The following is a 14,382-nucleotide window of genomic DNA, read 5'->3' on the forward strand; positions in this document are numbered from 1 at the left end:
CATCAGTCACATTTGTTGATCATAGTCATCGGTTGTGATCCTTTCACTTGTACCTTCCATCAGTTTGTCTCATTTCACATTTTTCTCTGTGGCTATTGAGAAAATATTCAGAGCAGATGTAAAAATGTTAACTTAAAGCTGTAACTGAAAATCTGTTAAAGGCTAAAGGCTCCCCAATTTTTTTTTTCTCCAAAGGCTCTGACTCTTGACAACATTTATGGTACATACAGTATAAGATACCTGGCTATGTGTCTTCATAGCACAGCTTTATTATGCCTACAGTGTAATTAACTGGTCGAGGGAAATGTTATTGTTAAATGGTTCATGTTTGGAAACTGGTGTAATTCACAGGACACTCACATTGATTCATGCATGCAGCTATCCACTGTCAGAAAGAGACTATAATGTTCATGTTTTGTATTCCTACAGTCATATTTGTACTATTGATTTATTTTGGATCGACAAACTGTTCACAACACTCTGCCCTACAGAAGAGGTTCATTTTCTATATTTCAATAAAATGACATATTTCCCTCTATAAAGTCTTGCATTTTTTTCCCCCTCTTGCACATCAATAGTATATTTATGATATTTATTTAATTTTAGTTGTATGAGGAGCAATTTGGACAGTTACATCAGAGTAAATTCAAATATTTCAACTAAAAAAGTTAGACAATTATAAAATTTTAAAAAGATACACGGTTTTAGTTGTTTTTGAATTAGAATTAATGAATCAAGGTTTTATTTTTGAGACTTCACATTTATGTAGTTTTCAAAAATAACATTAAAAAAGTTCTCTATATTTGTATAGCCAAACAATACATTTAAAAGGCGAACAGTACTCATAAGATGAAATAAACTTCTCCGTCTCTGTCTGTGGAAGTTTGACAATTTGAGAGGAAGTTTAGTGATATTGTAACTGCATAGCAACAGAAAACGTAGTCCACATAATTTGGAGAATGATATTCCATACTGAATTAGAATTTCCCAGAAACTATTTGAGCCAATTGATTTTGAATGTGTCAAATCATGGAAATAAATGTCCTCCAGTTGAACGGATATTCATCTGTAGTCTTGTGATTTCCTGTTGTTGTCTTTTTTCCGACATTACTTGAATGCAGCACGAGGAGAAGCGCTACACGTCAGTAGAAGCGAGTACTGACCAGGAAGTGGCGTAGCTAGCTAGCAACGGAGAATGAGCAGCTGAGACTCTGGCATTTTGACAGGTCGGTAATCATTTCCTCAATGAACATTAAGTTAGAACTACTAGAAGTAGATTTTACTAGCTGCTGACTAATTGAAGTCATACTATCGTGCGACAGCCGGTCGTTATTACTGTAACTGACGTTAGCATTACGGCACTACTAGCGTGCAGGCTCCAGGCAACGTTGCTTTCCCGGGGCGTAGCGACGGGTGACCGGCTGAATACGGTCTGGGTAAAACAGGTGTCAGTGATTGTAAATGGAGACGCTTTGCATATATATTGGTTTTAGTTGTATTACCTGGTCGGCGACTCAAGAACACCTTGTCTGCCGTCAAACACCATGCAAGGTTAACGTTAGCCAGACTGCTCAGCCGTTAGAAGAGGCTTCGACTAGACACCAGAGAAACAGCGACTAATTTCATTTCATAAATGCTAAGAATTATGACCAATGTCTGCGCTGTAAATACAAATAATACTAGTTGTATTTCTCTTGCTTTGAAAAATTACCCCCAGTTTTCAGTTTATCATGTGCGCTTTGCTAAAACCAGTACAGTCTAATACAGCAGCCTCTCCTGCTCAGCAGAGCTGCAAAAATGAGTCGATTAAGAGGATTAGTCGATCTGTTAAAAATATCAAATATTTGCTGCGTCTAGCTTCTCAAATGTAAGGATGTGGTGATTATCTTTGTCATGCATGACGGTAAACTGAATATAAAACATTTGAATATTTAATTTAGGCGTTAGTCAGCTTGGAGGCTTTAGTTCATGTTTCTGTGTTCTGTCTACCTGAAAGTCTGGTGTCTTTACGTGAATGAGGGTAGACTAAATATGCGAAACACCTCAGAGCCTCCAAAATGACCAGAAACATGAATCAGCACCTCTTTAAACCATTTAAAGAAAACCTGAACAGCATAACCTCTAAAATAGAATTTATTGCCCTCTGTTGCATTAGTTGCAGTAGTTTCAGCCAGGTGTGTCTAATAAACTGGCAACTAGATGCACATAGTACTTGATTTATATAGAACTTGATTTGAATTCTGTATAAATAAAGTTTGAAAACAAAAACCTACAGCACAGAACAGATGCAAATTCCTAAAAGGGTTGGTTGATGAGTGCATAAGGAAACATTGTCTGTCACAGGGCTTTCCTTGACACAGCTACACACAGAACAAAATATTTAAGACTGAACATTCTCCTCCTTTCTCCTCTTGTCTCCAGCTTCAGAAGGGCAGGATGGGCAGGCAGAGGAAGAGGGTGGTGACGGGTGAAGCAGCTCCCCTCCCAACGGAAAGATGAGAAGCCCTCTGCATTTCACCGCAAGGAGAAGAAAAAGAAAGTCGATATTGGCAAAGTCTTCATCAACATCTCCATCGGCCTTTGCATATTCAGTTTGATTTGGTTCTTTTATGCCCTCTACATGCGGTCCAGTCTGGCCAAACGGGTAGTGACTCTGCACCCGTCATCTCCTGTCCTGGATGCCAACAGCAGCAGCGCCAAGGTTTCCCCAGAGAGGTTCTGGGGCTCGTACAGGCCGCAGGTCTACTTTGGCATGAAAACCAGGAGTCCAAGGTCAATTGTGACAGGTAGGCCAACACACTCACAGTCAAGCTGAAGCTGACAAGCACAGTGGGATAGGTAAAGGAAAGTTTGACATTGTTAGTGGTATTTATGTAATTTAGTACAAATGAGACATAACCTTGATTTTAGTTAGATATGGGTAAGGCAGGGTCATGATTAAAGAATTAAATATTACAATACTAGCTTTTCTTACTCTTAATGGCGAGTTGTCAACCCGTCTCCTCTGCGGCTCTTCCGCTCCTGTGTGCGGACGCATACGTGGAGACACGCAAAACAGAAAGCGGGGAGAGAGACGCCAACGTAAATTGTCTTTTAATTTTTTTCTTTGCCATTCTTGGGAGGGCATGGGGTTGCATTGGCAGGGCGGGCCGGGGGTAGAGGAAACACTGTCATGCACTGTGTACTAATGAATTCAAAAGGTTAACACAATTAGAAAACATTATTTAAACTGTTCTATTATATACAGTAACCAAAAGCCAGATTAATGTATTACATCTTGAGTATTATACTGATACGCTACCTTGATCTATGGGGAATCTTGATCTGATTTAGAGCTGTAGTCACACAAACAAAACCAGAACTCATTTGGATGCAATATTGTGTGAGCCCACAGAGCCACTAATTAATCACAATGTGTCACTGACAAAAAGTATACTTCTGCAGATACTGTTTTTACTCTCCGATAACACTAAAAGCAAGTCTGAAAGACATTGGACTACCACAATCTAATTAGAATGGATTTTCCCTTTAATATTTTATTGTTTGCTTTGCTGCCTTGATCAAATCTTCAGTATTAAATTGCATTAGATCAGGGACAGGGTGGGAAATGAGCCCAGGCACTTGTTAAATTCAAGTAAATTTTGGCCATAGTTCTTACGACTGCTTATCCTGTCAGCCAATTTGGATGACCAATATTGTTAGTTGACAGCACAAAGTGCACTACGTTTTTCAATATTCAGTAAGCACCAATAATTATGCACTGCTGCTCTGAAAACGCAGTTGGCTGGTAACTTAACTCGTGAGTTTTGGGATTTACCTTTTATCTGAAACTGTTGACAAGTTGTCACATAGCAAGGTGCATAATTTACCAGCTTTATTTGTGCATCTTCTGTGCTATACACCCAAATTAATTTCATTTAATCATCCATATCTCCCCAGGCATGATGTGGATGCGTCAGTTTTCTGATCTGGACGTAAACTTGAGGCACACCTGTGAGCAGGGGGATCGTTTGCAAGGCTATGGCTGGCTGATGCATGATGGGCTCACCTTTGGTGTCCAGGAAATCCGGGACAACGATTTCATCCTAACCACAGAATTTGTCAAGCGGATGGGAGGGGATCATGGAGGAGACTGGACCTGGAGGATCACCGCCAAACAGCATGTGAGTTCTAATTGTGTTAATTCAGCATGACCCAAACAGTTTTTGTCATGGATATTGCAGTTAATGGTTGTACTTAATGTTTTCTGTTTGAAATATCAATGATTTAAGGATGCTGATTTCTTTTTTCTTTACCCATCAGAGCTCTGCTCCTCAAGCACCCGTCATCTCCCTGATGTTTTACGCAGCAGCAGACACACAGGGCTCACTAGAGGCTCACGTGGAGGAGAGAAACCGCCTCGCATCCATCACTGGTTTCTCAGAGGAGCTTGGCAACTTCAAGATCACCTTCCGTAAGCCTGTGACTGGGGAATTATCCAGTGCTAAATATGCCAGGTAAATGGATAAACACAGGACTGAACTGGCAGCAAGAAAATGATTATAATCAAGCCAGAAAGAACATAATTAGTTAATCACAAAAAACTTAACTAATTAACTTTGTTGAAGTACAGAATACAGTTATGTTTTGCAGAGCCAATCCAAATAGTTCAGGTATTAATCATTCTGGGTAGGAAAAGATATAATGCAGATAAACTTAGATAGAAAATTGAGAAGATGTCGTGAATTCAACACCCTTTGATGAAAACATAAATGTAGTAAGTGATGAACACCATCTTTTATACCAGAAAAGCTGTCCAAGTGACCCTGAAAGTGCTCTGTTGCGCCTCCCTAGATTCCTAGAATCATATGTGTGGTCTTTTACACTTGTGTGTGTGATACAAAGTAACATGTCATGTTATAATGCAGTGTGATCACTACTTTGGTAAAAAAAAAAAAAAAAGCAACCACTAGATGGCAGCACAAGCAGGATTTTCAGCCTTCAATTTCGTCATCATTGTTGTGATTTGCATTATGGCTGAATATATGCACTGCCACAGACCAGTTAGTGTATAATTAATGTTTGAAAAGCCAAAGAAAATCAGACCCCTACCTTAAGGGCTCTGAACTTTCTCTGAAACACCACAGAGTTCATTTAATTAGTGAAGGTGTTTATCCACCTTCACAAGCTAGACCTGTTATTTTTTGCATTGAGTGGATCCGGACTCTGCTAGCTCTCTGCTAGCAACATTCACAGGCAGCGCCAGTATTTCACAGATTTATGAAGGCCAGAGAAGACCAGCATAGCAAAATAGAAAGGTACGGTATGCACTGATAGAAATGATAAGAATTGTATGAATTACAAGTTATCGTAGGAAGATAGATGATGTGGTGTAAGTGGGAGCTTAAAAGTTAGATTTTTACTGTGATCAGTTGCTTGACCTGTGAGTCACAGTTGCAACATGAGACAGCAAGCTACGATACAGTGTGCTAAGGCTACCTAAGCATAGCTAGTGCAGTTAAGATGACCTGTGCAGCAGTAACTCACTGTAAACTACACTTAATAGATTTGTTTGACTGCTTTTGTGTTTCTGATTTGAAAACACAGGACAGTTAACAATAGTTTCTTACCTTTTCAGTTACAACTATCTTCAGACTGTGTCTCCTGGCTTGGAGAAGCTGACTGACATTGTGAAGCACAGTCTGAATCACAGGTTTGTCTACAACCTTCCCTCTGGTGAGAAGAGGCATTACATTGCTGTAGACACCTACAAGCCTCCCCATCACCAAAACCAACAGAAACCTGCTGACACAAGGAAAGAGAGTGACTTTGTGGTTCACCAGGTGACGATTCAGACACCGTTCCAGATCGAAGTTCTGTTTGAGTCTGGAAGCTTCCATGATCGTCCCAACCAATTGGTGGGCTCGATCATGACACAGGAGCTGGAGAAGAGGAAAGCTGAGTTTGACGCGAAGTTTGAGAGGACTTTTGGGCTTGCGAGCAAAGGTTTTAGCCAGGCACACATTAAATTTGCCAAGGCAGCGCTCAGCAACATGTTGGGTGGAATGGGCTATTTCTATGGCCAGTCAGTTGTGCAGTCAGTCTACAATGAGTACCCACTCCTGTACCCTGAAGGTGCTTTATTCACTGCTGTGCCATCGCGTTCTTTCTTCCCCAGAGGATTCCTTTGGGATGAGGGCTTTCACCAGCTGCTGCTGAGTAAGTGGGATCCCCAGGTGACAAGGGAGGCTATTGCCCACTGGATAGATCTAATGAATATGGAGGGCTGGATCCCTCGTGAGCAGATCCTTGGAGATGAGGCTCGCAGTAAGGTCCCAGCTGAGTTTGTAGTTCAGCGGAACGAGAATGCCAATCCACCTACTCTTTTCTTAGCTCTTCAGGAACTAATTGAACAGCTCTCTGCTAATCCAGACGAGGCAGCTTTCCAACCAACTTTGCCTTTCCTCCGCCGGCTCTTCCCCAGACTGAAAACCTGGTTTGAATGGTACAACACCACGCAGACAGGACCCCTACCCAACTCCTACCGCTGGCGTGGGCGGGACAAGGACACCAATCTGTTCCTCAATCCCAAGACCTTGACCTCTGGGTTGGATGACTACCCTCGAGCATCACACCCCTCAGCAGATGAGCGGCATGTGGATTTACACTGCTGGATGGCCTTGTCCTCAGGCATTATGGCTAGTGTAGCTCGGCTCCTAGGCGAGCCTTATCATGACTACGAACTTTCCTACCAAGTGCTCAGTGACAACAGCTTGCTGAATGAGCTCCACTGGTCAGAACAACTCCGTGCTTTCAGTGACTTTGGCAACCACACTCAGGCCGTATCTTTGCAGCAGGAGAAGGTGTATGTACCTCCTGGACAACCTCGTCATCAGTTCCCAGTGGCTCGCCTTGTGCGCTCAGTCCGCAGGGCCCCCAAGCTGCAGTATGTTAATGCTCTGGGTTATGTTAGCTTGTTCCCCTTCTTACTGCACATCCTCCAACCTGACTCACCCAAGCTAGAACATATCTTCCGAGACATGAGAGACTCCAGTAAGCTGTGGACACCCTACGGCCTGCGCTCACTCTCTAAGGCTGATCCCTTGTATTTGAAGCGAAACACAGAACATGATGCCCCCTACTGGAGGGGCCCAATTTGGATTAACATCAACTACTTGGCAGTGAGAGCTCTCCATCACTACAGTAACACAGAAGGGCCATACCAAGAAAAGGCAGCTGCTCTTTATGAAGAACTCAGGACTAACATTATCAATAATGTTTATAGACAGTATGTGGAAACAGGATATATCTGGGAACAGTACAATGACAGCACTGGCAGGGGCCAAGGAAGCCACCCGTTCACTGGCTGGTCTGCACTGACAGTATTAATGATGGCTGAACAGTACTAATACTGTAGATTTCATCTCATTTTTTTGAAGATACCAACCTTCATTTATCTGGATGTGACTGAAACAACACCAGTGTTATAGAAATATGACTTGTCTAGTTTTTAAAATTCTATTGACAAGATCCAGCTGAAAAACAGGCATTTATGATCTCATTTCCACATTTAACCTTTTATTGACATAACAGGTTTTTCACAGGTATTCTCTGAAGGGCAATTTCAAACAAGTGTAAGTGCAGCTACCCTGACTTTGCTGTGTACTTAAGATGCATTTTACTTAATGAAATCATGTCACAGACACCTTCACATGCCTGCACCTTCACTGCTTCAACCTGCAATCTTTAATGTGGAAAATGAAGACTGGCATAGACAGTCATTTACTTTTCTTTTAACATGCAGGAAACTTGTGGTCCACCTCTCTTAGGGAGGATTCATGCTTTCCCACTAGATGTGAGGACAATTTTAAATGGACAACTGTTGACAGATTTGTCACAAGTTTCTTGAAAAATTTGTGCATAAATCAGCAAGTTGTGCTTTCACTTGACAAATAAGGGACTTCATCGTTACATGTGCCATTTTCTATTTAATCTATCATACATCCTTGTTTCTCTGTCTTAATGAATGATCATTTTGATATTTAATTGTTTTGCTCAGCATCTCTGAAATTACTGCTTCTAAAAGCAGCCCTATTTTGTATACACAGCCTGTGATTTGACTGGCAGGGAACATTGGTGACATTGGTCTTGTTTTGTTAAAAACAATAAAAACGGTTTAAATATTTTTTTGTCCTACTTTACTTCATAATACATTGTCATACATTACCTCCATTGACTGAAGCAAATTGCTAATTTAATCTAAGACAGTAGCAACAGTCTTTCCTTGAGATGCAGGAGACAGAAAGATTACTGTCCACCTCTGTCCTTACTTTCTAATTTGAGCTCAGTTGTTATGGCTCAGACCCCTCCTTCACACTGGGCACCTCACACCTGTGATCTCTGAAAGATTAATATATCAAGGCTTTTGAGTTGCTGTGGATTAAAGTCAATCATTTGAGTCTCTCACTAATAAAACCGACCACTCAGTAATCTTTAATCCTTGTCTTTTATTAACGTAATGTTTAAAAGCCCTGGACTAGAACAACATTCAGCTTTATCTTAAATTTGATATTACAAAGTTTTTGAATCTGTGCACACTTTAACATTTATATCTTGGACTAGTAAGGTTGTTTCCACAATGGATTTTATTTCTACAATCTAGTTTTCCTAGAAATGAAACAGATAGAGTGCATATTATCCAAGAAATACAAGCTTAACATCTTAGAGTTGTAAGTTAATGAACGTTAGACAATACGATGGAGGCTGACAGAGAAGCTCCAGGATACTTAAACTTCAGTGTTGTAGTTGAAATTTGATTGATTTTCTTGCAATATTATGAAGGAGCCAACATTGGTAACTGCTTCTAGTTCCAGTTTGAGACATACACTGTCCCCACTTTGCATGTTAAGCAGTGAAATGACAAGATCTTGTATTAACTCCTCACAGAGATGTCCAGCACTCCTTTGTCAGTCAAAGCAGACAGTAGCTTCAACACACTGTGACCTTAAGTACAGCAGCCTGGTCCTCTTTCCTTTGTCAGATGGCACATTTGAAGGCCTCAAGCTGACGTCAATGTGCTGCAAGTTATTTCTCTTTTTTTTTCCTCTCTTTGCACGGTTTCCATGGAGCGCAGTTGTTGTGAGGGCTTGGTGCTTAATTAGCCAACATCAAAAGACATGGAGAGTACATGGATGGCAAATTCTTTTCACTCCTTGACATATGCTGGCATACATTCACAGACCAGGGCTCACGGTGGCAGTGTTCCTATTAATACTTTGACACCAAATATAAAACGTTGGTACTGAGAGCACTGATACTGGCTCTCCATCTGCGTGCAGGACCACCAGGTTCCAACCTCTAGACTTTTATGAATCCTTTGAATGGGCTAGACGTGCAGTTGTATAGTTAAAGGCTTAGCATGGTGCATTAAGGTTGCATGGCTAAAAATAGTGCCTCTATCAGTTAGCAGAACAGCCGATAGGCTGTGAAGCCACAGATTGGTTTCACCACATTTATCAGAACATACAGTACATTACTCAGTTTTCTGTTCATCAGAACTGTAGATACTGTAAAGGAACAGCAATTCAAATCAACACTGTAGGTTAGTGACTGTGTGCAACTCAAAAAAGGTTTCAAACTAATCTTTTAGCTTTTTTTTTTTTTCAAATCTGTGAAATGTTTAGTTGACTGGATCACTGCGAGTTTAGATCTCAAAAATTAGTGTATGATGTATCAGCGTGCAATGGTGCCTTCGGGCTCAGTCGTGGGAGACACAAGCTCATCATTTGACCCTTTGACTTGTTAACGCAAAGCACAGTATCAAGGGATTTGGGCACAGATGAGCCATATCCTCTGCCTTTTTGCCATTTCTCTCAGAGGAAATGGATTCCACATCCCCTCAATGCAACTACAGTCGAAAATGCATTTATTTCTTTGAAGAGTGCGGACAATCTGTGTGACTAAAGCACTCACTGCGCAATCCATCCCCCTCACCCAAGACCCTTTTTTCACAGTGAGATGGGATAATAGCCAAACAGCATCAGAGCTAACTAATGTGACTGCATAATAAACAGATGAGTCAGGGAGTATTCATTTGCATATCATCCCAACCTTATCAGAGCTGCTATATAGTGACTATTTTGTGATTGCCTACAACCAATGAATTGGCTGATGGCTGCATGCAGTGAACATGGAATGAATGCAGTGTCCAAATGGCCGCAGCTTGCTGTAGAAATGGTGTATTTTTATGATGGAAATCATTATACATCTGCACAGTAATTATAAAGTTGTCTAATAGTTGCTGGAAATACCCCCCTTGTAGCACTGACTGCTGTATTGAATGTAATTACTGGGAACTTATGCTAGAGGGAGCTAATTAATAAGGCATTTGTGAGTGGGAAAGAGGCTTTTTGAATACAGCTTAGCTATCATTTTACTTACAATGGAGAGCTACTTAGAATTAAAGCAGTATAAGTGGATAATTATGCTAATGGCTCAATTTGGATTTAAGATATGGTGGCAGGCTGTATTTCTAGATGATCACTGCTATTGCATTACAGCTGCTCTCACAGAGCTTCTCTGTGCGTATGTGGGCTTGTATGTTCATATTATCTCACCAGAGATGTCAGATGTTTTGTCCCGAGGCCACACATTAATACGTCTCTGTGTGTGTGTGTGTGTGTGTGTGTGTGTGTGTGTGTGTGTGTGGTCTCCTCTGACCCAACTTTTTGCCTCCTGTGCAAATAAGCAAGACCTCTGGCCAAACTGGCAGTGAACTTCTGCTTCTCGTGACGTATGCATTTTCCAGTCTTTGTGAGTTGTTTAATGTGTCAATTTTCATTAGCTTATTGCATGTTAATTGTTGTTCATGGCACTCCAGCTTTGACATCACTACCCTCCCAGGACAGTGTAACATTGTTTGTTCTCCCTGACATCAAAACAGCAAGCCTTCCTCTCAGTCTCACTGGCCTAATTGCTGTTTATACTTCTCGTCTTTCTACAAAATACCCTCCAGGATCCAGCATCTCCAGTTCTCTCTCCCCTGCCTTTGCCCCCTAGAAGCTTATTGTTGAGCACCAAACTTGCCTCAGCCAACATAGGTCTATGTATGTTATGTAAGGCCCACTATAAATAGGTTCACCCGCGATCTTTTGTCTTTACCTGATTCGCTCTTAGCCCAACAGTTTTTATTTCTGGAGAGAGCTGTGGAAGCTAGTGCAATGTAGAGCTGGCCGTTTCCATAGTTACTTTTGTTAGCTGCAAGCTCTTAACATTCTTCATCTGTTTCCTCACAGGTCTGCTGTTAGCTATTTGTTTGAATCCATTTGCATTGCATGTCCCTGCAGTGACTGTATGTGCATCGATAAAACAGTAATGGAAACAATTCTTTCTAATTAACATTCATATCTTTTCATACACGTTGTGGTGTCACTGGATGGAAGAAAGAGCAACAAATAGAAATCAGTGTGGGTGCAGATGAGTCAGAGACTAGAATATGTAGACCTATTAACTTCTGTTGGTCAAAAGTACATGCAATTAGTCCCATGTTGCATGATAGTGATTTTGTGTAGTGGATATTATTGAGTTTCAGTTGTTGCTGTATCTGGTAAGGCAAATCACCTAGATATTTGCATTTTGACACTTTGGCTTTGGTTATTCAGACATTTTTTGAATCAGTTGTGGAGTAATTAGAAGAAAACATGAAAATCCACTGTTCTGTTTCACAGATTTCTCTTGATAATGTGCAGGCAGTTAGGTAACAGCAGGTACAGTAGCTGGATCAGGCCCAAGAATTTGACTGTCAGAGTGCTGCGAGCATGGATCCAACAGAGAAGAGGGCAAGGTGGGAGCCATGCAAGTGCAGTGTGTGTGGAGGAGTCTGGGGGCATGGTTAAAGAAACACTGGGGCATTCCGCAATCACGATTGGAGAGCTGAATGTGATTCTCACCCATCCCTGTTGTAGAACCAAAGAGTACAGGCGGCTGGGGACCAAAGTGGGCGAGTGCGAAAGTATTTTTGGATCGCACGGGAAACCTGCCACACCAACAGCAGCAGCAGCATCGGGGCCTGGTACCGGGCTTCCCTAACCCACTCCCACTCTCAGAGGAAGAGCAGGAGAGAGATGTTCCTTCAAAAGAAGAACCACGCTTCCGCTGCTTTTATTTTTCTTATTTGTGCTATTTTTCTTTCAATTGCCCAGTGTTTGAATGATGATGTAGTATATATAACTATGCAGAGCCCAACATGACAGAGAGAGGGAGAGAGGGAGAGAAAATAACGAACTTGGCAGCTAAGGCGAGTATCTTGTATTTATAGAAAGTCGTGTTTCCGGCAGAGGTTTCTGTGGTTTTAGCACTCCCAATCCATTTTTGCGGTGTCTTACAGGCCCTATTGTATCCAGGTTTAGATTGAAGATGTTCCCTCATCTAGCGCCTTGGGGGGAGATTTGACTGTGAGACATGTCAGAATGTGATTTGGGGGAGGCAGATGGATTTCTCCAGCTCTTGTGCAACCCTAGCTTTCGTAGGATTGCTCCAACGAATCTGCTTTGCAAACTTAAAAAAGCATTAGTCAAAAGTACAACACAGCACTTGAGGCTGAATGTAAATGTGTGTGCTGTATTAAATATATGCATTTCATTACTATATGTATGCAGGCAAAGCTATAGCCCACCTCATTTTGTTAAACCTCAGGTTTTCTGTATTTGTCTTAACAGATTCAGTACAGTGTTTCCTGCATAACCTATCCAGATCATGGTAGGTTTGAAGTGTTTTTTTATTTCAAACAGCAAACGACAGCCTCTGCATCTCAGTGGATTTCCTGGTATGGATCAGGTTCTTCTATTATTTACTCTCAAACAGTGTGGGTTGCATAGTTGGTTGACAGGATGCCAAGGCATTGAGACTTTGAGGAGCTACTGTATATCAAGTGAGATGTATTTCATTTTGAAGTGAGATTTTTTAAGTACAAGATGATTGTTCTTAAGGCTGTCGAGTAGTAATGTGGATGTATCACCACAAACAGCCAACGCTTCAAATCTTATAGTCTTGAGACAGAAATTAGTCTGGGTTTTAAATGGTTAAAGTCTGAGAAAATAAAAAAAAACAAAACAAAAAAAAAAAAACAGTGGAGCTGTACTGTCCACTAAATTTGGAATTCTCAGTGGAAATCCATGGACGAGAAACTGGTTATTGATTTTCAATAACAAGTGAAAATCCCCTACTTATCTGACGTTTATACAGAATTACAATGTACTTTTCAGAACAATAAGAATAGCAAGTGATTGCTGCCGAGTGGTGTCTGGTCATCTACGGTCTCTGGCTGAAACGGGAGCTCACAGTCTCTCGTGGAGAGTTTAAAATCTAAATTCTAAATGTAGTATATACAGAACCCAAATTAGGTGCAGTATGATCCAATGATGTGCCTTTAGTTTCTGTCAATAGCTTTGACTGTTGCACAGTTTTGCCAAATCAACATGCCACAGCTTGCAGAATTCATCCTAAGATGTGTATCAGTTTTGTCTGAGGCAGCTTCTTGTTGAAGGTAATACTTTTATTTTTTAGATGTTTGTCATTATGTTTCATAAAGGCTTAATACAGCAGGAGACAGCTGAGTTCGATTAGCTTAGATCAGCTTAGCGCTGTCAGCATAGCAACTCCTTTTGTTATTATAACACAGGAGATTAATATTGAAAGTCAAAATAAGAAAATATAGAACAGACATTACTGTCCAAGCTGTGCTTCATCCTGCAGGTGGTGATCTCAGAGGGCAGTCACTCCTCACTGCCTCTTCAACTCTATCAGGCAGCCACCTGCAAGCACAACTCCCACACCCTGTCCAGGAGTGAACCTGAAAATAACATGGCCAGGGGTTTACAGATACAGTATATATATAAAAAAATATTTACCTCTCCCTTGGGCCTCAAAGCTTTCACTTCAGTTCTGAAAGTAATATAAGGTATCGCACATACAGTCAATAAAGCAGGAGTAATGTAATCAAAACATAATCAACAGAGATTGGACAGTTTGCTGTTTGACAGTTTAGGAATGGCTTTGTTGGTCTGTTGATTGGACCATTGCAGTCTAAAACATTACAACAGCTATTAGATTACAGTCAAATTTCCTACAGACATTCACGGTCTCTGGGCCATGAATCCTAATGACTTTGCTGATACATTGACTTTTACTATAGCACCACCATTAGGTTAAGATTTGTGGTGATGAGTCAAAAACTGTTGGGTTGCCATGAAATTTGCTATCAGTTCTGGTGGCTAAGTAATTCACAATAGCTAAGTTATTAACTTAGATAGATGGATATTGTTACCTTTTCTAAACACAGAGATTACACTGGCTAATTTCAACATTTATTTTAGGTCAGGGCTATATTTCACAGCTATATTAAAG

At 41.0% G+C, this 14,382-nt stretch overlaps 1 protein-coding gene across 1 annotated transcript; it reads left to right on the forward strand.

Moving 5' to 3' along the window:
• Positions 1–1,111: 1,111 nt before the first annotated feature.
• On the forward strand, positions 1,112–8,165 carry mogs (mannosyl-oligosaccharide glucosidase). Its single transcript, XM_018695749.2, has 5 exons — positions 1,112–1,226; positions 2,422–2,786; positions 3,940–4,163; positions 4,303–4,496; positions 5,618–8,165. The coding sequence occupies exons 2-5, from the start codon at positions 2,621–2,623 to the stop codon at positions 7,386–7,388; spliced, it is 2,355 nt and encodes a 784-aa protein (XP_018551265.1). The 5' UTR covers positions 1,112–1,226; positions 2,422–2,620; the 3' UTR covers positions 7,389–8,165.
• The last annotated feature ends 6,217 nt before the right edge of the window (positions 8,166–14,382 follow it).

The sequence above is a fragment of the Lates calcarifer genome, linkage group LG5 (assembly GCF_001640805.2).
Source record: "Lates calcarifer isolate ASB-BC8 linkage group LG5, TLL_Latcal_v3, whole genome shotgun sequence".
NCBI lineage: Eukaryota > Metazoa > Chordata > Actinopteri > Centropomidae > Lates > Lates calcarifer.